The sequence below is a fragment of the Wasmannia auropunctata genome, unplaced genomic scaffold, assembly GCF_000956235.1.
Source record: "Wasmannia auropunctata unplaced genomic scaffold, wasmannia.A_1.0 LD334538.1, whole genome shotgun sequence".
Classification (NCBI taxonomy): Eukaryota; Metazoa; Arthropoda; class Insecta; order Hymenoptera; family Formicidae; genus Wasmannia; species Wasmannia auropunctata.
This window is the reverse complement of record NW_012028352.1, coordinates 318,503-344,203: the sequence shown is the minus strand read 5'-3', so window position 1 is coordinate 344,203 and position 25,701 is coordinate 318,503. Positions and strand designations below refer to the sequence as shown.

Here is a 25,701-nt window from a genome sequence, read left to right as displayed (position 1 = left end):
AGCGTTTCCTCGTATCGGTCTCGCGTTGCATCATTTTGTTTTATTTTTTTCTTCAGGAAACAGCCTGGCCTCTAGTGCAGAACCACCTGAAGAAATCGTCCACTTCTAGTAATCCGGCGTCGCCCGGTACGCCACCGCCTAGAGCGCAGAACTCGCCAGCTCGAACGAAAGTGAAAAACGATGTTAAAGCGGACGCGAAGACTGAAATCGATGGGGGAGACGAGAACTTGGAGGAAGTATACAAGTACGTGGACAACGTACATGTACAAATTTGCAACATTAAATCTCTGGATATTTTATAATTCCGAAACAATCTAACTTTTAAAGTTCTCCTTACAGATCTCTGCGACGCACGACCGCCGAAATTCAAAATTACGGCTTCGAACGTTTGGAGAGAGCCACCACCAGCAAGGACAGCGGTATCAGCAATATGGCAGATGTCGAAGAAAGAATGGAAGGTCTTACGTTATCCAATTCGGTAGGCTTAGTAAGAAAATACCGTGACAAAAACAAGAATGAGATAGGAAGATCCGAGATTATCCTTAATTAATTATGTTCAGGGTCGATCCTCATCCGTTTCCTCACCGACGCAACGAGGACGATCTGTTAGTAACGTAACGGTGAACGGATCCGATACAATTGCCGGTGACTTGATTCTACCTCAAGAGAACAATGGTTACAAAACGCATGGTATGTATGCTTTAGGTTTTTTTTTAATTCATAAATAATCTTGCGTATACAATAAAATGGAAATAATCTTAACGTTACTTTGTAGGATCATCACCAGATTCGATAAACAGACCAGAAATCGTGGATAACATGGTTAAAACCCTGCAGTCTAAAGTGGAGCAAACTCCGGAAAAAGTATCGGCGTTACAAGAATTTCAACTTTATGTCCGTGAAGGCGATTCGTCATATATTAAACGCAATTTCAAGTACGTCACAATGTCAACTGACGCGTATCTTACGCGACGATTTATTTCTGGTGATTTAACAATTCTCTGATATTTCAGAAAAGTGCTCAAAGTTTTACTAGACAGTTTATCCAATGACGGAAAAATGATACAAGTAGAAGTGCTGCAAACGTTTATCGATATGCTGAAATGTTCCGAGTTGATAGAAAGTTTTTCCTCTTACAATGAGTTACTGGTACTGAAAGTTATTAACGCCTACAAGTCAGACGATCAAAAGGTCGATTCTTCCAGTGGTAGCGGCGGCAGATCTCCAGTGAATATTAATTCCGTTTTAATTTTTTTTTTATTAATAAAATAATGGCGTTATATATCTACGGTGTTATAATATTCATTACAGGTTCTTTGGAACGCGGAGAAGTGCGCGGCGACGATGGCCATGGTTTTAAAGCCGGAACAAATTATCCATTTGGTCTCCACTATCATCGCTACGGAGACATATCCATTGAATATGGGCGCGATAAAAATGTTGCACAAAGTGGTGGAGCATTGGGGTCGTGAAGCTATCGAACCTCATCTTTCCAAGGTTATGCCTGGCCTTATTAAGGTAAGAGAAGTTAATAAATTTTTGGAAAATTTTTATTTAACATTGCGTTATATAATGATTATATTTTCTTTGTTTTTCATATTGTAGGCTTATGACGACTCCGAGAGCGCGGTTCGTAAGAGCGCGGTCTTCTGCATGGTGGCGATCCATGTCGCGGTCGGCGAAGAGGCGCTGAAGCCGCACCTGAGCTGCCTGTACTCCAGTAAGCTCAAGCTGCTGAACATCTACATACAGCGCGCGCAGCAACAGGCGAACAGTCAACCGGCGAGTCCGCGTAGCAACAACAAGAATTAACCAATATCCAATACCACGACTCTCAGGGTCGCGATACTTAAGAGGTTCGCCCGCTTCGGCGCGCGGCATGAGCGAATGCTAGTTAGCTTCCTCAGTAAGTCCGATCCGTCTTGATGGTCGATCGACGACGACGGTTTTAACAGTATGACTCGGAAGTTTTGATACGATTGAGACTGATGTGTGCGTGTGTGTGTGCGTCATTTCGCGTCGGCGTGCATGCGAATCGCTGCTCGAGAGACGGCAGCGATGCATCAACGGAATCAACGCTTCGATGTTAGGTTTGTCGAATTATTTGTTTATATAGAAGAATAAGGGCGACTTGTGCATGATGATTTAATTCTTATTAAGAGAGTAAAGCTTTCAAAGAGATAATTTATTACGTATGAAATACTGATTTTTTTTCGTCTTTTGAGTGTGAAAAATAGCTGTATTGCTATTATATTGATTATACAAGTACGCTTTTAAGCGAGTGTCACATAGTAACTTCGATTGGCAGATATGTCGTCTTCAAGTATCATTTCCGTGATACGCGCTCGCGAGGTTTTTTTCTTCTATGGAAAGATTGTGAAATTATTTATACAATATATTTGTTTGCGAAATGAACAACTCGATTCGTTTAATTTTGCTAATTTCTTTTTTATTTTCTTACTGTACATACATTGATCCGTACGCGAGCTATGTCGTATTTTATAGTAGAGAGAGCTACAGTATTCAGAAAGTCCAGTATTTTTGTCGATACGTGACAGAGATTTTATTTCTATTTTCGCGAGCAGTAGGATTGGAAATATTTTTTTCTCTCCCGGGATTTCAAACCTTTCATTCGCCATGAGAAAAATAATTCAGCGAGACGGGTAATAAAACTAAGAGAACGCGATGCAACATCACTGTTTACGGATGATTTAGCTATTTCTCGTATAGTTCGAACACCATAATTACTCGGACTAATCAGCAAACCTGAAATATTTATATCATACGTTTTATTTACATTTAATATCGAATCGACGTTCAGCGTCGAGCGTTAATCGTATGTATCCGGCGATACGTTGTGATGCACAGCAACGACACGTGATAAGGAAAAGTGGAAAGTGTATAATTTATTCGTTTGAAATCTTCGTGCTAGTCAGATTCCCAAGGACGCACAATGACGTAAAAGACACAAACGAAATAGTCGAGTCTTTTTTGAGGAACCATGCATAGACACTCAAATAATACATATATATACACGAAAGAATATATGTGTGTGTGAGAGAGAAAGCAAGAGTTTAATGTGAGAGCATGAAAGATGCGTGGCCGAGAAGTTAGCGCGTGTTTAAGAAGCAAGCATAAATAAAGTAGCAGTGATTAGTAAAATTGATCTGCGCTCGAGACTAACGTTAACACTTAAACTATTCATCACGTTGCCAATAATTGAATGAACGCTAAATCAAACGCTAACGTAACGAGTTTAGTAACACTTTGTGCCATTGTCGTTTCTGTTTACTGTATAAGAAAAAAAAATTATATATTATATATTCTACGTCGTAAATCATCCCTTTTGTCCTTTTCTTACTACATATATTTAGTCACGAGTTACGATACAGTAAGGATAATAAATCTTAATTTTATTATGAATTTGTCAAGGCGAAGCATTGAAGCATTACGAGAAATGTCGAAAAATCATTTTTGTTTTTTCTTTTTCTTTCGGAAATGTTCGACGTTAATACACGAATATACCGAACGTAAAACAGGTAGAGAAAAGCGTGAGTCACTTATGGTAGAATGTGAATGTCTGATAATACCTCGATAATTCAGCGTGATGACGCGGTAATTTACACAATACGGCCAAATAGTGCCAAAGAAAATGCAAAATATCGAATGAATAGAGGAGTAATTTGAAAGGGAAAACACGAGACAGACTGTATTTCTTTTACTTGGTGCCTTCGGCGTCGACGCGACGGGATTTGATTGAAGATTGTCTTTCAGCATCACCTAGAAACCAATTTCGCGCATAGCACGGTCGAGATTATAGAGGAGGATTACTACTACGCGAGAGGTCTTTGACTGTTGCCGACGTCGTACAAATATGAACGCTTCGCGATAAAGAAAAAAAAAAGAAGAAGAAAAAGATCTTCTCGATTATTCTCGTAGCATAGAGGAAATTCTAGATGGACTCGATATTTTTCCCATTCTGCGCTCCGAATAGAATCTCGAAAGTACATTTCACGAATAGATATTTATTCCACACGCGTGTATTTACTCTGCGCTTGTACGACACCCTGTTCGAAATGCTGAATTGTCAAATTATTGTCGAGATAAATAGAAACGGTTTCTGGGCAAGTCCTCTCGTGAGAGAGAGAGAGAGAGACGAGACGGCATCCTCGTTGCGCAATTAAATAATCGATATTAACGCGCGACAATATTCTGATTGAGGGATTTAATCGCGCCCCTAAATCCGCTGAAGGTTCAAATGCGCCATTGAGTAACGGGTCGTCTGCGAAAATCGAGTTGAATCAAAATTTAAAGGGCTCGACGCAAGAGTCGAGGGCTAAAATTAATTCGCAAGATCCATTTTAAATATATACGCGACGTGTATTTGAAACATGCGAATCTTGCGAATCTTGCGCCTGAAAACTTCGAATTTTCGATATTCAAACACTTTGGCGGTACGTTTGACTTCGCGCCGATTTAGGGCATGGCCTGTGTGACACGTGATTGTGTGTATATATATACATATTATACGATATAATACTTAGAAGAACGTGTAATTATATTATACGTAATATAATAATTGATATACGGATTAGGTAGCTCGTCGTCACTGCCTGCAGCGTTGGTCGTGCTGAGGATACGAGGCTCTCTGACACAGCCAGGCTCTGCGTGGTGATCGTGTTTATCGATTTGCTTGTTCTGTTAAGTTTTACGGGCGTTATTATTATTATTAATATTATACCGATACTCGACTTGCGTTGTAACTGTAAGCTCGATTGCGTGTGTGATGTAAATGAGGATTTTGGCGATGGGCGATGGATGGGCGAACGGTCCTCCGCGACAGCCTCGCCTTTATCTTTTTCTTCGAACGCGAGGCCGGATCGTTCGGCCGCCCACGCGAGAAGCTATATAGGATGTAAGCCCTCCCATGCGTTATCATTTTAATGTTTGTTAACACCCGCTGTTAACTGTTTCGCGTGCGCGCGCGCGCATAAATAAATTCGTCGTTAAGCGTTCCGCCGTCCCCTCCCCCACGTGCACCGCTATCGCGTTTCTTCCCTTTTTTCTTTTTGCATCCGGCGGTTGCAAGTCGCAGTTTTATTCGTTCGCTTTACGCGCGGTGCGCGAGATGCTCCCCCAAAATTGGCGCAACTATCCCCTTCCTCCCGTCGCGATCCAAAGGTTCGGGGGGGGGAAGAAATTCCACGTGCGTGCGCGATGATCGACCGACTCGTGCGATCCGCTATGCGACCTTATCTCTGAAATTCGAGAAGTAATTTATATGCGATACCTTAATAGACTCGAGATTCTTTAACAGCGTGGGCGAAAGCTCGACTTGAAATGGCATGATTCTCTGAGGAAGTACGAGTGAATGGCATTGCAATTATTTATAAATGAAACAAAGAGCGTATTATATAATTATATTTGCGTCTTTATTGCCATGAATTTTACACACGTTCGATTATGTTTAATATATTTCATATTTGACGTATTAAATGAGCGTGAGACACATCTTTCTCGCTGCGAATTCGATCTGTGAAAATCTCTGAAAAAGCTTGTGGTTAGTAAAATTTTCCAAGAAACGTTCCTTAACAAATATGTACGTGTGTTATAAATCACGCATTTTAATTTTCGTCAAGAAAAAATTTCCATTTCCACATTATCTGTTTAGATTTACGTTCCGTTTTCAGTTCCGGCCGATTCGAGCGTCCCGCTTGCCCTGGAAGCATCCTGAAGTTGGCCAATGCACGACTGCGAACTCGAACGGATCTCGCGTAGGTTCAGTGAGTTCGCGACGCGTCTCTGAAATTTCGTCCTTTCGTTCGCGCGTGTGTGATTCGATAATGCATGCGGAGAGTGCTACTTCCTCGAGCCACGGCTACGCAGACGTGAGTATTATCGCTGTTTATCCCGTCAATTACGTTCGAGCGCGGTGACAATATCTCGGGGTATAATTACGACGCGCGCCATGGAACGAGAAACTCGATCAAGGTTAATCGCGAGGGTCGGCGAATTGATTAGTCAAATTGCCGAGAAGGTGAGCGACGAATTTCCATTATTATCTATTCGTTTGTCGAGTCTCGCGGCGCAGATAGTCTTTACGATTACGACCGTCCCGCATAGCGGATCCCCGTGAGATCGGCGCTGTTTCCCGAGCGTATCGCGAGCGCGCGTATACCGTCGGACGTCCCTACGAAGGCGCCGACTGACGGAAGACCCGGCCGCGTTTTGCGACCCTTTGACGCGGCAGCGCTCGTACATTCGCTGTTACATCCCTTTTCGCGCTCGTTACCCTTCCGTAGAAAATATACTCGCGCGCGCCCGCGATGACCGAAGAAGAGCGTGCGACCGAGTCAGGACCAAGCGGGCGAGAGCGCGTTCGCGCTCGGTCCAGCGGACCGAGACGCAGAGGCGAGAGGCCGTGAGGAGGAATAAAAAATACTAGAGAATAAAGACGCGAAGAGGAGAGAAGCTCCATCGAGATTTTTTCACGCCGATAAATCTGAACAATAAAGCGACACCCACATCGCGCAACGACATTACACTGTATTGTTATTGTAATTGCCAACTTAACATAATAATATAAAGCATCGCTACGAGCATCGCCGGCCGCTGACTGCTTCCCGCATCTTCATTTGCATTCGACATGTTACTATTTCCCTATTTTCTCTTCACAATGAATGAAGACTAATTATCGCGTTAAATACATAGCGGAGATTGTACCGATTGCTTGGCAATTACAATAGCGATTTCTGACACTGTTCGCTCACCGATTCACTCCGAGACCGATCAGGAATATTGCGAAAGTCTCCTGAGGAAATAAACTTTTGGTCCCAATTCCCGGTCTTTTTAATCAATCCTGCATTTTTTTTGTACCGAAGTTTCGTTACGAAAAATTAGCATAAGTGTGATATTTATTAAGCTATATACGATTAATTTTTCCTGCATTCGTCGTTATTGCGTAATCGATAATAATTTTTAAGCTAATCTCTGGATCTCACCGTATATCGGATCGTAATCAAATGAGAGGAGGAATGCTTTGTATTACAAATGCTTTATTAAAATGTTCAATATAAACAATGGCATCGTGGTATACTGTAGAAGCTCGTACAACGATATACGATGTACACTAAATATCATCGCGTATACACGAAGAGGAACAGTAGAATGAAAAGAAAATGAAGGGATGAAATTTCCCGTTATTTGAATTGACATTTTTTGCGACAGCGATCTCTTCGGAAACACGTAAAATACGATTCAATCTCTGAATATGTTCGCTGTGAACAGACAGTATCGATTCACAGAAACGCAAGATCTTAGTGAGTTTGCTCTTTTCGCGAATGAATATATCTTGGGCGGAAGTCCCTCTCGCTATGAATAAATTCGTAACATTAAAGCTCAACCATTGCGCGGAAAAATAAGAATAAAATAATGGAAAAAACGGTATCACATGTGATAAAAGTCGATGGCCGGCTGCATCGAGTTTGGCTTCTCGTCCATTCTTCGTCTGTTCCTGTTAGAACGATCAATTGAACAATAAATTAATTTAAACATATATAGGGCGTTATTCATGGTCCTGCTGAGAAAATCGGATTATGGATAAGATCTAAGTTTATGATCTAAGATCTTAAGTTTTAGGTCGAATTCTCAAGTCTAATCCATCCAGGCAATAAAAAAGTAACCCTTTTGAGACGATTATCTGAAAATGCTCGTACTTAGACGATCTTTGTAAATGCATAGAAAATTGGACCGTGAATAATCGCCCGCATAACCGCGATGAAACCAGTCATCCGCGGTCAGAGATGAAACTTATCTTGACGGCGCGAGCCAAAAATCGTGGGAAGGGACGTCTCTTATTATAGCTTATCACATTTGTATATGGCATATCGTGTACTTCAACGTATAAAAATATATAAAGTCTGGCTCGCCGATCGGATCCTTCCGGCGGATGCCGTCCGTCGCATGACGAGTCCCTCCCTCAAAATCTATTTAGACGGAACGATCTTGCAAAATTGTGTAAGACTATCTGATCCACGCAACAATTTATTGACTTGCTATTTGATTTACAATTTCATTAAATTACAGTGTAGTTATTTTACAGATTTGATTATTGATACGCGAGCGGCAAATTATGGCTGTATTTATGTCGCTGTTTTTCACTGAAGTGTCTGCACGAAATATGCTATTATGAATGAAATATGAATATGTTGTGGCCACTGTCTTGCGAGCGCGTCTTTTTATGAACAACGTCTCGCTCCGTCTAAATGGTTCTTAATGGCGCTAAACTAAAATATCTCTTGAATGATCTAAGTATCTGTCCTAAGTAAACGGCGCCACAAGCGAACGGATTGTCCGCTTAACAATAAAACCCGCTCGAACGCAGCGAGGCTCTACGCGTCGAGAAGGAATTATTCCCGATCAGGAAATTTGCTATTGCTACACAGTTTTCATCTTTCACAGGATAAAGCTTCAGAGGCACAATCGCACCCATGGTGTTTGTTACGTAACGTAAAATCGTCTGTGTTAACGTTTGTATAAATTGTTTCTCTTCTCTCGGAGCCTCGCCATTAAAATAAAATCGAGCGGCAATTTAAAAAAGCGGAGAATCCTTCACATCGTGATTCTGCTGCAAGAATATATAACCTATGCGAGACATCAGATCGGCATAATACTGTAACGATAAATCCTCACGCGAAATTCTCGTAGGAAAGGAAAAATTGGAGGCACTATGCTTGGACGCTCTCGCGCGGAGCGTGTTACGATTCCTTCGATAAAACGCAAATCTCGCGCGACGTATATTAATTATCTTCCTCTCTTTCTCTCCCTCATTACGCAATAACGTTACATTAACAGTATCTTATCAGCTCTAGTCCGGCGATCCGGCGAAGAGCAGAAACATCGGAAAAATATATTTTCTGCTCGCCTTCGCTTTTTATCGTACGACGCGTGTCACGCGCGAGCGCTTAGATCAAACTCTGAATTGTATAACAATAAATTATGAGAATAAATGAAAGCAACGAGGCGCGAGACTGGTACCAGATCTAGCCTCGTGCTTCATTTATCGTCCCGTTCGTAAAGTTTTTGACACTCTGCCATATATTCCCGTCAGTTGTTCACGCCAGATGCGATTTACGTCGAATAAATTTTACTAATTATATCATTAGTATCAAAACGACATTTTGCGCGGCTAAAGCTATTATATCTCGGTCGTGCGGTTTAGCGGCCGCACGTAAGTTAGAAAATTCGTCGAGGCTGGTTGCCCGATTTTTGGATACGGTCACCGTCTCCGAGACAATTTCAACTCTGCGTTCAATACAAAATTCGCGGGTCGTGATAAAAGAACGACGAGGGAAATGAAAGAGAAAGAGAGAACTTAAACATTCTGCACGGGTTTCGGATTAAGCGGCTCGGTCGCCGATGATTTCGCCTTCTGCTGAGCCCTTCTCGCGGCTCGCCGTTTTCGGTCCTTCGCCTCCGCTCCTGCGGCCAGGAAATTGTTATGAAAGTACTCCTCGATCTCTGACAGCTTCTTTCCGTGCGTCTCCGGCAGCAGTAGCCACACAAAGATAGCTGCTCCTACGGAAACGCCGGCGAAGAACCACTGCACCGCGTACGAGCCTTGAAACATTAGAATTTTCTTATTGTTGATCAAGCTTCGTTCGAAGCTGCGTTTTGAGATTCTCTACCTTATAACTTTTATCGTTGAAATGATTAAAATCGTTAAGATTAGATAAAAAGAATTAAAAGAGAGCTAAGTAAACGATAAAAATATAAAAATATGCGAAAATAATCGTATGGAAGAGACATTGTTATAGATAAGATATCACACAGTACAATATATAATTTTGTGTCAGACATCGATATTATATACGTTATGAGATATAAATATTTCGAATGTCGTATACCTCCCAGGAAAGCTTGCAAGCTTCTATAGCTCTGCAGCGCGGCGAACATGAGCAGATTCGCCATCGAGAAACTGATGGAATGGGCGATCCCGCGGATTTCGGTCGGGAACAATTCCGCCGTCATGGTCCACGGAATGGTCAACATCCCGACCATCGACGTGCACACGTAAAGTAGCAGGCAAGCTACCGGTACCTGCGAACATTACATTGTTGCATTTTCTCGCGTGTCTTTGAAAAATCTTTGAATTTTACAAAAATCACACGAGGAATGAGCCTCGAACACTTACCCAGTATCCGCTTCGATCGCCATTCTGGATGTTTAGCGTGAAGTAACCGGAAACGATCATGCACAGCGCCATCCCGAAGGACGATATTATGCACAATGATCGTCTCCTGTATCGCCTCAGTAGCCAAGTGTTCACCATGGAGCACAGGAAACGCGTCAGGCCCACCAAAATCGATGCTAGGTATTCATCCACCCCCGTGCCCGCTTCCTGAAAATCGTAGAAAGTTTAACTAGTCTACCGCATCCATATATTATTAGTTACACAAATTGCGATCATCGGTAAATAAAACATCATTAAATATATATAAAATCATGATTGAATACAATTTACAAAATACGAGAGTGCAAAATGCATAAATCTATTGAATATATGTATAAATTACTTGGAACCAAGTCACGGCGTAGAACAGCGTGATGTAAATTCCAGAGAACTGCTGAAACGCGAAGAACAGGAAGAGTATCGCCATGGGCTTCCATCCGGTCGGTTTAAGGAATCCCCGCCATTTACTGAACGCGTTGCCGCGTTTGCTCCGCCGTTCCTCGTTCAATTTAATTTGGTGTTCCCTCATAATATTGCTAAATTGCGCCTCGGCCACCGACGTCTTGTTTTGCGATACCTCGTTCTTGTAAAGCCTACGAGCGACAGAATTGCCAATTATTTACGCGTGTGTTAAAAATATAAAAAAAAACTGCAGAGCCTTAAAAAATTTTAAACATTCATTTCGAAGAGCGTTAATTAATAAAATGAATTTATAGTAAATATCAGCTCCCACATTAGTTTTCAAGTGAACAGTAATCTTATTATAGTAATGGTCAGTTTTATTATTTTTGAGATCTGTAAGAATTTTGTCATTTAATAAGTAGATTGAATTTTTACCAGTCCAGAGACTTCCTGGCGGCGTCGATGCGGCCCTTCGAGACGAGCCAAACGGGCGACTCCGGCACCAGAAACTGCACCAGGAAGATGGGTACGAGCGAGTAGCAGAGGGTGATATAGGCGACTATTCTCCATTGTATGTAAGCGCCCTTCACGTAACACAGCACCATGCCGAATGATGCCAACGTCGGTCCGAATGAAATCAGGGAGCCGCGCAATTCCGGCCTGGCTACCTCGGTGATGTAGACGATTGCTGGCGAGGTCGCCAGGGCGGTCGCTAATCCAGTTAACAAACGACCGATCAGCAACATCGGTATATTGACCGATGTGGCGATGAGGATCCAACCGATCACAGCGGGAATCGCGCTGATTTGCAGAGTTCTCATTCGACCAAACATCTCCATCAGGACGCCGCCTAATAATGCACCAACCGGCGCGCTCACGACGGCCAGACTGGCTGAAAGGTCAGATTGATTTTATTTCTTTTACGCCCTTAGTCCTTAATTCATATATGAATTTTCTCTATACATTTCATCTTGCTTTATTGGCTCCGGCGCATTTTTTACTTTTCTCTTTTACCATTATAAAGAGAATATTTTTCCCCGACTAATCGTAGAGCCACCATTTTCAATCCTTTGCACACGTCTCAATAAAATCACAATTCGAATGATCGAATGAACCTAAGAGCTCGATTAGGGTTGTGGACTACGAACGTTGGCATTCTAAATTGAAAATTTGTTTATAGCCAAGAAAACAATCGTTGCCGCGAGAAGATTGCGATGCCGACGAGCATAGATTGATCTTGCGTAACGCGAATTTAATCAGAGCACGAAGATCGATCAGGCAACTCTCATGCAACAGGCACGCACGGCGACGTGCACATGTGGTTTTCTTCTGATAATTACAACAACTTTTACGTAATACGTCCACTCTCGTGAAGATGCCTTATCGATAGGGAAGACAGATTAACTGATAGCAATAATGACCGCGCGAAATCCGACGAGTCGTATTTACAAAATACTCATCTATTTTTTACGATAAATGTATCTAGTTTGAATAGACTATCATCTCGCGTCGTCACTGTTCTGAGTATTGATGAATGTATTAGTATGGCAGAGGAGGAGTATGCGTGATTATTCGTAATTCGTAATTGATATTACGTGCGTAATATCTCCTTGACGAAATAACGCGATTTACGACGCGTTATCATCTTTATCGCCGCGCGTATACGCTACACATTTACGCAATCTCACCTATCCAGGAAGTTTGCTCCTTCGTGGCGTACAACGGCGCGTCCTTCTTTTCGAGATGAGGAATGAGAGTTGCTGAATATGCCATTGTGAAGCCCACCGCTATGTGGAAAGACGCCGCGGTGATGCAGGCCATGATCTGCGAAGGTTCGAAAGCGACGTGCACAGCTTCCGCGAAACGAACACATTTCGCCTTGACTCTCTACTTTTCTACGATACTCTTAAACTCCGCGGAACAAACGAGAATACTTCCGAACTAATTTTTTGGTCTGAATATCTTTTCACTGCGATTTCTTTAAAATATCGAAAAATTGCCTTTGAAAGAGCTTATTATTTTTTAAAATAGAATTATTTATTGAAATGCGACAAATTTCATTATTAAACTTAATTTAATGATCGAATATTATTCAATCAGAAGGGCCTTTGAAAAGCTTTTCATCCGCATAGAAAACGAACTATCGCCCTAAAGTAAAAAGGTATAATTATCTCTCATGGGATAATGCCCGATAATTGATACCTCTCGAATGGCATTTCTAAGGTTCGTCGGTTCGACGAAACCTCTATTGAGACTCCGACTCGAGACGATCGCATCTTTAAAGCACTCTCGCTCGTTCTCCTCGATGTTCTTCGATGCCTCCCGCTCCACGCTGAAACACAACGGGATGGTCATCAATCGATCGTCAAATAGACTGAGAAGTAACATTGTACCGGCTCGCTTTTTACTGTGACTCGCACCTCTTTTTCGTGCCCGGTCACAATTTACGACGGCCGTTTATCACGTGTATATTTGACGTCCGGCGTGCCATTTAAATGACAGCACAACGAGTATCGTCTCGCTTGTATTCGTTTAAACTGCGGTTGTAATTCATAAATATTTATCGCTCCAATCCTCGCCGTGCGTGTTTTGGTTTCTCGCGAGTTTCGTATGTCAAAATGCAAATCAATTAATGGTGTATAATCCTTAAATTAAATTTCGATTTAATTAGGCCGTGTTATATTCGTTATAACGTTATAGTAAATGATACTCGAACATTTCTTATTATTGCAATAGCGACGATGCTGTATACATATTTAAAATAAATATCTCAATTAATAATGCGTCTCGGGTGAAATGCAATGGATCGTTCTTCGCTAATACGCGGACTGTGTCTTTACAATTCAAAATCTCGATCAATATTTTTTTTATTCTATTCTACAGTTTTACATTCAACATACATTTCTACCGTTTATAAACAGTTCGGTAAAAATGTATAGGTCTACTTGCAAAAAGCCAGCGCTATATTTATGATGCCATTTCGCAGCTTGATGTATACGAAAAAGTCATGTAACTTTCAGAAGCGACACAGCGATTACATTAAGTAAAGACATGCCATGTTCATCGGATTCTGTTTTCTCTCGTAGACGTTTTCCAAGCATCGAGCCTGATACGCCTATACGAATTACAAGAACTGGTTTCTCCGCGGGGGAATGGGGGTCTAACAGGGGTTTAACAGCGTGCCCCCTCATAATAGTTTCAAGTTTTCAGACGCAGTTCTGAATACATCATTGTCGCACCATTTTTATTTGCTGCAATAAGATGCCTGCGATAAATGTTTGAAATAAAATTTATCTAATTATGGCAATAAAGCTAATGGAGCTTGTGTGTTCGTACGAGTTAAAAAAGACAAAAATATATGCAGATAAAGGAACCGAATTTATTAAATATATCTTACTGTTGATTTGTGGTTTGGTCTATATTAATATATTATAGCTACGGGTATTTCATTCTTTTTATTCATTACGGTGATATTAAATATCCGTATATCAGTTCAGAGAATAGGATCTTAACCAACTGATTTACCATGTAAAGAAAGAGCCATGTAACACAAGCCACTGCGCCCGCTGGTTGTGTCTGCTAAACGTAGGCAAAACGATAGTTTTCCAGGCGATTGTCTCACATAACAATGAGATCACGCGGATCGGTTATCAAGCATGTTGCACTGTGACTCATTTATCGCAATGGATTAATTTATCGTCATTAATCAATGTCATTTTAATTGAATCGTTTTCAATTTTCAATTATGATTAACCTTAATCATATTTTTTTCGTTACCTAATATAAATATGCAGAACACTATTGGTCGTTTACGATTTTAATGATATGTTTTTTTAATACGTATCAAGTATTAATTTTTTTATTGCAAATCTGAATTTTTCCAAGCGTGATGATAACTTTCTTTACACGGGCACTTAGCTAACAATTAATTTACACGACGTAATACAGCGTTTGGAAACATTCTCGTCGAACGGACAATTGTTCTCATTGTCAGTTAAAAATAGAGCGACGATCTTGGTTAGATACAATTATGTACTTGATGAATTAACGCGCGTTAATTGACGTATTATTGAACACAGTTGAATCTGGTTTCTAGCCGTGACTTTAACTAAGCTAGACGACAAACAGATTATAGTTTAACAGATCTATTTCTAGCATACCGCTAGTTCTTTTAGGTGTTCTATTGAGTGTATTTTTTTAGATTCAACTAATTGCTTTATATTAGACAATTAAATTAGTTATTATATTACGATACTGCATGGATTATTTATTATGGTTATAGTAAAAATTTATGAAAACAGTTTCTGCATTTTCCAACTCAACACAATTTCCATATAAGACTTCAAACAATTACATTCCTTTGAATCACATTGCTTATGTGTAGGTGATAAATCTATATTTAGTAAGCAACGTTCAAAGGAGAATATAATTGTATATAGTGTAGAGATAAATTGTGCTTGTTGCTACGAAAATGTTTATATAGGATGTCCCCGTATAAGTGGCTACCACTTTTTATCTCGTAAACTAACAGAGATAGACCTAATAAATATAATATCAAATTAAACGACTTTGACTAACTTTATTGTAAGCACAGTTATCACTTAGAAATATTATCTATGTTAGAGAGCAGAAAGATATGACAACTTTTATCATATTAAAATTGTCCCTTTACAGTGCAAAAATTATGCATGTTTCTCCGCTCTCTAGCATAGATAATATTTCTAAGTGATTACTATGCTTACAATAAAGTTAGAGCCGTTTAATTTGATATTATATTTATTAAGTTTATCTCTGTTAGTTTACAAAATAAAAAGGGGTGGTTACTTATACGGGGACATCCTGTATATATAGCTAATTTGAATACAAAAAAATTGATAATCTCTACACGAAATTGTACTCGTTGAATTGCTCGTATAGCATTTTTAGGGTCAAAAATGCAGTTTCGTTTATCTGACGGAGATAAAAATGTGTTGTCGCAATCGTTGATTATATCATTTAAGAAATCCATACGTACGGGCAATGACTCGTCGATCACGATTCGCAATCACTACAATTACGTTAGAACGCACAATGATTTTCGTGGTGCATTGTTTTTCGCGTAATGTTTTCTTGAAATAATTTTAAGCTCGTCGGATTCCCATCCTCGAATCTATTTTCGATAAGGTCACGCTCGTGACTTCTCCGAAACGTCACACGAAACGTGCGCGATACAGAGTGTCAAATAAAACCGTCCCGAAATTCAACATTTATTCCTATCGATTACTTTATCTTGAAATGTTTAATCCTAAGAATTATTTTAACTTGAAACATTTAATGTTTAATGATCAATGTAATTCAAGTACTGATTTAGAAACTCGAAAACGTTTCACGGTCGTATACCGCGCGCTTCATCGAAAAATGAATGGAAAAAATCGACTTACATTCGCGCGAGGCAAGTCCATCGCAGGTATACACACTCGATGAACCACGTGTACTCCACGCAAACAATATGCTTGGACGCTCAGACTAAGTGCAACTTGTCGTGCATGCCGGTCCTTTATTTTTTCCTGATACTTTTGCATATAGTCAGAACAGGAAGAAGGCCAGGTCGGACTTGTCATTCATCGGCCATATAACCGCCCATCCCGTATTCAGTGTGCATCGCAATTTATTACGCTAACATAAGCTAAAGACTATACCGAGTTTCTCGCGGAAAAATCCACAGCGGCACGTGGCGAACGTATGTAAGTAAATTGCCGGCTCTTGAAATATCGATTCTATTTATGAAGACATGAGGATTCGCGCGCGCGGACACTTTTACGGCGGTCTATACGTCGGCCGTCTGAATTTTTTATTCCGCTACCCGCAACAGTTGGCAATTGTTATTGCGAGCGCGCGCTTGCTGTTTGACATTTCACGTCGCATGAGCAAAAGGCGGGGAGCCGTTTCACTTCGACTTATACACGTCGTCGTCGGGGATCTAATTACTACATCAGCTGACTACATACTTTACGTGCTCTTGCAGGGGGAGTATAGCCACTCGCGGGACTTATCACGCGACACTACTTGCTCGTTCAACTCTCCAGACGTATCGGCACCTGCACTTCTTTGCTTTTTTTTTCTTATTATTTTAATGTAACGAATGTAGTCTTTGACGGCGCGTTTATTATTCCACGCGAGTTCCGCGTCGCGAATTGCGGCCACTGTCGGTCGAAGGATCCTTTGCGGGATCATCCTATGGCTAAAAGTAGACGCGTTACTCCGAACTGGCGTAATTCACTCGCGCGGCATTAACCTTGGCCCTGATTCAACAAAGCTACCAACAATGCCTAGCGTGACATAGCAGCCAGACAAATTGTGGAATGTGTTTTCGATACTGTTTTCCGGTCAATATATTTTATTTTCCAGCGTTACCCTCGAAAATCACAGTCAGTTCGAGTTCGAGAAATAGAGGTGTGAGAGAATAAATAATTTGCAACACGTGCACGCGGAGATAATTCCAAATATGCGATGACGTTAAACCATTATCGATAACACGCATATGTGACGCGATTATCGTAAATGGATCCAATATATCGCTGAAAACGATTTTCCCGGTACCTGCATTAGCGATCGAATTATGTCAAGTGTAATCTCTTTGATAAGACAAAGATTATCCCGTCATTTTATCACAGTATATTACGTTTATCGTGAGTGTGCTCTCTCTACCTTGTTATCCTATTGATTAAACAGTGCACAACGGTCCGATAATCAAATTTGCGAGATGACTAGATCGTCAAATCCTAGTTGAAACACTCGCGAGACTACTTTATAGCTTCCTTGCGTTCCGATTTGGAATCATGATCATTTTCTGTGCTACGACATGCACGAGTTACATCATCGATCATTTCGCGTCGCGCACACGTGATGCGTTTCTCGTGCCAAAGCAGATAGCGAGGGGATTTTGAAGTTATGTCCAGCAATCTTTGTTTATTCTACGAGACGAGTACGTAAATGTCCATAATGACGATTATGTTAATAATCGTCGATTCGAGAATAATTATCTCTCTTTGCCAGTTTTTCTTCGCTGAAGATACCGGTAGACAAAGGACATATGTATGTGCGATAACGATGGCGCGGGTGTGCGGAAGAAGTATTCAGTTCCACCAACGCGACGCGGCGACGTCTTTACGACATTCGAGAGACAATTTGTCACGAGAAGCTAACGTCACACGCATAACTCGAGGTCAAAGATTAATTGGCGAGCGATCACGCAATCGAGTGTCCATTCGCGAGGCCTCCTTTTGACTATGATCTCAAAAATCCGTTGCCGAAAAAACCGTTTAATTGAAAATTTTTAATTGAAAAAAAAACATCTGAAGATCCGAAACGTGTTGATCGAGCCTTTAAAGGTCTTGTTAATTGTCTTCGGTTAAGATATTATTATTATCTCGATATTAATAATTTTAAATAAGATCATTCCTTTATTTTATTAGAATTATTGAATTAATAGCTATTTTTAAACTTGCAGTAGAACTTGACGTGATTTGAATTTTAAATTGCTGCATTATCAACGATGATTTAGCAATTCACTTTTATGTATTCGCCATTATCTAAATTTTTAAGTCAGTAAAAATTAAAGTTATTTTACTTTTTTTCCATATGCGATAATTCCATTTTCAATAACACATTACTCTCAAATTCTTTTCGATAATTTCGATAACTTTTCAATGATTTAAAAATAACACGTCGTATATGTTTATGCAATTACAATGACGAAATCGAATTATAATTTGAGTCATACCTCTGCCAAATCGAAAAACTTCAACTTTACGCCGACAAAAAAAAACTGGTTTCTCGAATAAGTCTTCCTGTTAAAATAGCCGCGGGCACTCGTTTGCGTTTTAAAAGACGTCCGTCATATGCTTATTCCGGCTTAAAATTGTATCCTGATAATTGTGTAACTTTTCGGACGGAAATTGTCTTGCAGCGACAATTCGGCGTTCTCACATTAAATCGTAAGCTCGAAGTTAAATTGACATTACGATATTTTTCGCATTTCCGTTATGAAAATAAAGAGAAAGAATTTCAGAGGAGTTTTCAACACTTAAAAAAAATAATCAAGTATCTCGAGACATGCCTTTTCGCCGAAATGCAAAATACAAGTTTTTTAAAGAATACTAAATTTCTGAAGGATAAAAACATCCGGACAAATACAAAAGCATTTAGGGACCTGCTTTTTCACACAGAAAATGTCGGAGTAAGATATTAACAGACAACAGAATAACTGTATATCTTAGACATGGCTTTATTTTCTGTAGAAATAATAAAGAAGGAAGGATTGTCTATAAGAAATTTGTAAATAACTCTCCAAAAGGCCTTCCAAAATATATATCTAAACTAAATACAAAGATTAGATATCTTACAATTAGTATGTACTTTTATAGAAGAGATAATATATGATGAGCTATAAAAAAAATCAGGCTACAGAACGTTATATACTTGAGAGCTTGGCCATGTGTTATGTACATTAGGCACAAGAAAGCAAGAAGGAACAAAGACAAAAGGGCGCCCCAACAAAGAGCAAGGAAAAACTCTGACGGGCCTAATTCAAAAGTTTTGATGGATCGTTCTGGTAGAAATGAATTTTGTGTTTACTTATTCAATTGTCAGCACCCACCTCTTTGTGATAAAAGAAGGACCGACGAAGAACCCCTCGTGTTTCTTATCGAAATCCGAAGAATGAGCTCAAAATCGAGATCATTGTCTAAATACTCTAAATAGTCTAAATAATAAATCTCAAGTTTATGTTCATCTCGTCTTTATCGTTTTCAAACGCTCGCATTAATTACAGAATCAACAAACTGCGGAAAAAATGTCGAAAAATTTTGCAGATATCGATTTACAAGAGACAATCGAAGTACAATTGTCCTCTTCTAAGTTTTGTAATGGCGATCTGTTTGACGGGGAACAAATTTATCTCGGTAATGGGTTCTCACCTTAATGAATAAGGATCCATTATGTTTCTTTCTTCTCAATTGGACTGCTATTCGATGCACGCGCGTCCGTCTGTTTTCCCTTCTGCTGATTAGCGCTATAGTCAAGTAGGCGTCTTCCTACGAGTAGGCCCTCGTCAACTCTGCCCGACGTTAGCCAACATATTTTATAATCTGAAATTAAAGTCGCAATACCACTAGAATTATTAATGTGTAACATTACAATTATGTAACATTAAAAATTTTCCTCTACTTGTTACGTAAATATATGTGCAGCATCATGGGTGCATCCAGGAGCGCAAGCGTTTAGTGAACTCTTGTATCTGATTGGTATATTCCTCTAGAATAAGAAATCTAAAATATCGAAAAAGAAATCTAAAAATATAGGCCAAACAGATGCAAGAGCTCACTGAGCGCTCAGTGAACGGTTGCGCTCTTGGATGCACCATTGTGTGTGCAACATCAGCATTCTTCTATCCGAATTCTGCTTACAAGTTACAAAATACAGATTCGATTTTTGAGCAACTATATACTCGACCCGCTGAGTAACGTTGTCTCACACACAATTATCTTAACACGTCTTAAAACAAAAAGCATCCAATATCTCGGTCACAGTGATGCTGCAATTTTTGTGATTATTGCACCGCGCGCTGGACGGTGATTTTCTATGTCGGATGCAAAACCGATTTTTCTCCTTGCGCCGTTGCGCGTCGCGATCGATGCAAGAAAACGGCAAGATACGCTGGTTTTCCACTACTTAATTCTTCCCCTCTCGTTCTTCCTTTCTTTCTTTTTCTCTTTTTCGATCTTATATATCGATCCATGGTATAACGCGTTTAAATCAAGCTCGAAATCGGCCATGAAAGCTTGCATTTTATCGTTTCTTTTCTTTGATTAATAGATTATTAGATTAAGATAAAATAATAAAGAGAGAGAAATGGGACCACGAATTTCGAGTGATTATCATTAGTCGTTCATTCTCTCGTGGCCATTACGAGCCTCTCTTCTTTTTACATACTTATTCGCAGGAAATGAGTTACATCGGTGCAATTCGTGCCGAGTAAACGAGCGTTCGCACGGATTGCCGCCTCGTTTCAGTGATTTCTACGCTCTAGCACGGATGGCCATCAGTGGTGTTTCTCTCCGGTGACTAACGATCGCCATGGGTCCCAAGAAGAATCGAGCCCGGCGCCCGTCGTATGTACAACCGGCGATTTCATCTAAATTGCTCGCACGCGCGCGTGTCTTATCCGACTTTCATCCCGCATAGCTTCCACCAACGACTTGCGAGCGTCAATAAATCGAGAAAACCACTGGCCATCGAGTCCGAAGTTTAACACCTTGGCGGAGAATATAAAAACTGTTCGAGTGACAAGATAAAACAGTCATGGAAATAACTTTTTGATTGACAGACTCATATCGCAGAAATAAAATCTCATTAATAATGACGCTGTTTAATCAGGCTGATACGATTTCGCGCTCGATCATATGAACGAATGTTACTGTTATTCGCGATAAAATCTCGCACGAGAGAAGAAAAAGCGTCACTGCATGGCAGCCGTTGCGTCGATTTTTTTTCTACTCACCCGCGCGAAAAAAAATGGTCGGCGTTCACGGATAATTTATGCATGTCTCGGCGCAAGAAACACTCGCGGCAAACACCGTAATTGTTAGAGCGCGAGTTGGAGAGCGATCCATCATGTTGCGATAAACGGCGATTTATTGGCGGATATTAAAAACTCGAGAAAATTCTGCAAATTCCCGGGATAAGAGTCGGTGCGCGGTAATATGCAACTTTCCTCGCAGCATTTCGAGGAGTCTTCCAATACGTGGACGCATTTAGCGCCGTGAAAGCGATGCGCCTTCTAAACTGTCTCTCACGACGAGCACTAAAACTTTAGGCTGTTAGAAAAAGAAAATCGTCGTATTTTGCGACAAATTATAATTACAAAATATTTCGATTATTTCTTTTCGTGTCTGCAAGCTCACATATGGCGTCTATTCAATTGTATTTTACATATGTTATATCTTATCTTTTTTATAAATTATAATTTAAAATTATTTTAATTCTACTTTATGCTGACGCAAAAGATATTTAATTTTTCATCATAGACATCACCTCAACATTTCGAGTTGTATGATCAATCGGCAAAGTTTGATCTCGGACTAAACGACATTGGCTGCATCCACGAGTGTATAGACGCGACTCGTAGATGCAGGCGGAAAATTATGCCGATTATGCGTTTAAAATTGCACCAACACAAGTCTGAGCTAAGCAAATCTTCGAGATTACAATCTCACAATATACACAGATGGGCAAAGGAATAATTCTCGTATGAGGTCAGGCTAGCTAGTTCCGGCTTCGTGTAAAATCAGAGTTATAGGTAACATGCTCCTTTTTTTAAATCTCTTTTGCAATAAAAACACATCAAAGAAAATAAATCGTTTGACTCTCCATCGGCTTTGCGTAAACCCGATGCAGGCGATGTTGGTGCAATCGATTCTCCAACGTCCTACGAGATTCTCGTAACATCACCGAGAGAGACAGGTTGATCGTCACTTCGCGAGGTGAAGATCGTAAACCTATTGCGATATTGCACGAGAAAGCAAATTGCGCAACTGTGTTGGCGGAAACAAATTAAGTGTGAGCATTGCGACCGATTTGACTTGAACGCGTAATATGGGTCGACGTATAAGCTTCGAAATTTAACGCAATGAGAAAAGCATGCGACAAGACGGCAACCTCTGTCGTCGTCGAAAATCGAATTCTCAGAAGCTACGAGTCTCAACGTTAATTAATTAAAATGTAAACATTATAGAATTGTACTCTGGTCATCAATTACGTTGCAACATTGATATCGTTCGATGAATGAGTATCAAACGCAATCAAATTTTCTATCGTAATCCGATAAACAGATAACATTCTATTTTTTCATGCATTCTTGAAAATTCTTTCCGATAAGAATTCACGTTTCATATAATTCATCGATCTCTTGGTCGGATTTCCATACTTTCGGAGAGATCTTACATTTTTATTTTCCTACTAAATCAAAATGCTATCAGATTTATTAAAAAAAAGGAAATGTTCACTGCAAAAATCCAATTATTTATAATCCACTTTTAGTATGATTTGTTTTCAGTACAAATTTAATTCATACGAAGGAAAAAGAGTCTTCGCTGCAAGACAATGATGACTCCCTTCTATATGATATTTGTTTTTAATAAAAATTTGAATAAAAATCGCCTTTTCTCGCAACGTATCGATGAATTATTCTTTTTTTTACATATTTCTGCGATTAACTCGAATTATAATTCGGTTAGAATGTTTGTTTTAAAGACGTTGATTTTATAAAGTCATGTTGACCTTAAAATTCGATGTTACGAGTCTTGCTCCTTGTACAGAGATATAGAAAACTATAGTTTATGCGCGATGAAAATTTCCACGAATTTTAAAATCAATTTGACGTCGGACGTTCTGATGGCCCTGCTTTCTCATTGGAAGGTACGCTTCTAATGTTTACAAGAACCCGCGAGAATCGGTCGATTCGCAGCGGATCAACGCCCCGACATGGTATCACGTCTCAAAGGACTGATAGTAAATAAACCAATAGGTACGCGCATTGTCAGTACGATCCGTCCCTTTTGGATGTATTTGATGCTCGAGTGTACAGTTATTTCCTTCTAAATGCGGACAATGTCGAGAAAAAAATGCAGATAGAACGAGTTAACTTGACAAGTAATAGCCATTTGACGACAGTTTAAAATTATCGTTCGCGATACTGATAACATCCCTCTTTTTCTGTCAAGTAACAATAATAAATAACAATAAGTGTCTCACAGAATATATAAATTAATCGAAAATATGTACAGAAAAGTCTCAAATGAATAAAGTTAAAGAATTCCGGGCATTATTTTATAAAATTTCTAAAATTCGGGAGACTCACGAAATTTGAGCTGCTAGATGATCGAATTACACGTGAATTCACATCCATCCGGTCGAGCACTCACCTTTCCAGGCCACAACAGGAATCGATCCTCTGAGCGTCGCGCATACGTTCACGAAGGGCAGAGAAAAGCTGATTGGGAAAACAGCTGTGGCCAGGAACTCCTCTCTTTCTCTTTATCTCTCTCTCTCTCTCTCTTGCTCTTCCCTTTTCCCTCTTCTTTCTTGTATCTGTGGCGGAATTATTTTCGTGGGTAAGAAGGGAATAGCGTGGAAGAGAGACGCGACGCGCGATCGACCGGCGAACGTGCGACCGGACTTTCCTGCTCGGCGGCTGCTAGACGACTGAGCCTTGAAAACCTCGTTGCCTCGTTCCTCTACGTACTCCTTCCCTGTCAGCCTCGTGTTCTGTCTGCGTTACATCAGCGTCATCCACATGGTGGTGGTTTGTCTAAGGGTTGCCGAGGCTCTGCCATCACTAGTCGACGCGCCAGTTCGGCCGATCTCTAAGCCTATCCGGCTGCACGATTCTTCGCTTTGTTTGCGTAGTAATATAAAATTAATATATTTTTTGGAAGAATATACCTGATTGTGACAAAATTGTAGCAACGTTGTATTCTTCACATTAATTTCACAATCGCAAGATGCGCTAATCGTGAAAAAATTGCAATAATGAATTTTTATTGACCGAATTAATTAGAATCGCTGCGTGAGAGGTCGATGTGATCGTGGCTTACTTTTCTTTTATATATACGCTCCCGCTCTTTTCCCAGCTTCCGCGTGATAAGTAAATTTATAGCCTTGTTTTTTATTAGTTCTCGAAAGAATTGCTTTCGAAAAAGGAAAACGGGGCTGATCCGTACGATACTTACTCGAGTTATTTAGAACCAAGAACCTTCGTCAATAAATGAAAGATAATTCCTCGGAATGTTATTGTCATTAAAGATGGAAAGGTCGCTCTTAATTTTACTCAAAGATTTTCAGGCAAAAACGCCTCAGGCTAAAACTTGCCATTATTTAACCGAAATATCTTTAAGAGTTTGAACCGTTCTAAAAAGAATCCAAGAAAATTAAAATTTATTCATATTTAATTAAATAACGTAACCCTTGTTAATTATTTATAGAAATTTAATTTATAATATATTAATATAATAAAATAAAAGATATTTGGTTCAGAAAAAAAACAAAAAAAAATGAAAAAGAGGAAACGTAAAGTTAACGATATGATTAATAAATTTTTGCCTGTTCACAAAGTTGCGAAATAATTATTTATTTCCTCATGATATAAGATATACGTCCAATTCTGATAAAAGAAGATCTATCAAAGTCGCCCCGCGCGTTATGTACTCTACACGTTATATTATCTTGTATATTGATCCACGCAAAATTGATGACTCATTTCCCAACATATCCACCCCAGGTAGCAAGCTGACATTATTTGCCGTCATTTCGACGTCAAAATAACATTTTTAGTGGCATTTTGATGTCAAATAACGGCAAATAATGCTTGCTACCTGGAATCGCGCCTACCGTTTTGCCTTCTGTGCCATCCCCCGCTTATCCTTAATCTTTGGCGTTATCGGCGTGAGAATAAGAAATGTTTGCACAGTGCGTATATCGGCGCGCTTGGAATTAATGGAATTCTTCCGTCTGTGAATCAGCTGTTCTCGAGAAAAGCGGGTACCGCGCGATCGCGCAACCGGCAATCCGAGATCTATTGTGCAGCGCAGGATGAACGCGGAAGATTAATTTTGCACTGCGATAACACTTTAACGGTGACACTTTTCAATACCTCGCACGATGCGATGCGTATTACGTAAATATGTAGAAATTCTAGTCGCGTAGCATATAATTTCCTAATCACGATGAAAAGGGAAAAAACAACGCTATCGCGCGCATATGAATTATGCGAATTTAGTAAATTTTAAATTTTACTCTAAAATAAGACCTTTTTTCTTTTAACCTCGATTGCAGTCACTGATGTTAGAGCTTACGCGCCGTCTCACGCGAGCGAAGTAATAACATCAAAACATCCGTCTTATCGCTCACATTATAATGACGGGCGTGACGAACTTTTTTTCTTTCCTTCCGCGGAACTTCGAAAGGCATTTTTATCACGTGCGTCTCGCGTGATTTACATAATCATTACGCGCCGCTGTTACATTTCGCGC

At 40.0% G+C, this 25,701-nt stretch overlaps 2 protein-coding genes across 12 annotated transcripts in view; one reads left to right on the top strand and one right to left on the bottom strand.

Annotated features, from left to right (window-relative positions):
* The window catches only part of LOC105458374 (CLIP-associating protein 1-A), a 37,121-nt gene extending 31,506 nt beyond the window's left edge, over positions 1 to 5,615 (top strand). For 6 of the 8 annotated variants that reach the window (XM_011703626.1, XM_011703627.1, XM_011703625.1 and 3 more), the window contains 7 exons: positions 57 to 244; positions 328 to 478; positions 561 to 690; positions 776 to 935; positions 1,014 to 1,227; positions 1,312 to 1,518; positions 1,606 to 5,615. In XM_011703626.1, the coding sequence (XP_011701928.1) occupies positions 57 to 244; positions 328 to 478; positions 561 to 690; positions 776 to 935; positions 1,014 to 1,227; positions 1,312 to 1,518; positions 1,606 to 1,812 (1,257 nt within the window). In that variant the 3' untranslated portion in view covers positions 1,813 to 5,615. The remainder of the gene's footprint in view (positions 1 to 56; positions 245 to 327; positions 479 to 560; positions 691 to 775; positions 936 to 1,013; positions 1,228 to 1,311; positions 1,519 to 1,605) is intronic. The other 2 variants (XM_011703628.1, XM_011703624.1) reach the window with 1 other exon arrangement.
* Positions 5,616 to 7,035: 1,420 nt separating this feature from the next.
* LOC105458373 (facilitated trehalose transporter Tret1-like) lies at positions 7,036 to 25,701 on the bottom strand. Of its 4 annotated transcripts, none has more exons than XM_011703619.1 (10): positions 25,061 to 25,701; positions 23,532 to 24,065; positions 19,591 to 19,761; positions 12,836 to 12,965; positions 12,322 to 12,457; positions 11,069 to 11,525; positions 10,575 to 10,824; positions 10,193 to 10,399; positions 9,906 to 10,098; positions 7,036 to 9,618 (listed from the first exon to the last, which is right to left on the bottom strand). In XM_011703619.1, exons 3-10 carry the CDS (start codon positions 19,608 to 19,610, stop codon positions 9,374 to 9,376), a joined length of 1,638 nt encoding a protein of 545 aa, XP_011701921.1. In that variant the 5' UTR covers positions 19,611 to 19,761; positions 23,532 to 24,065; positions 25,061 to 25,701; the 3' UTR covers positions 7,036 to 9,373. The 4 variants fall into 4 exon arrangements, with proteins under 4 accessions (XP_011701921.1, XP_011701920.1, XP_011701922.1 ...); XM_011703618.1 differs by having other exon boundaries at positions 23,596 to 24,065; XM_011703620.1 differs by lacking the exons at positions 19,591 to 19,761; positions 23,532 to 24,065; positions 25,061 to 25,701 and adding an exon at positions 17,321 to 19,545.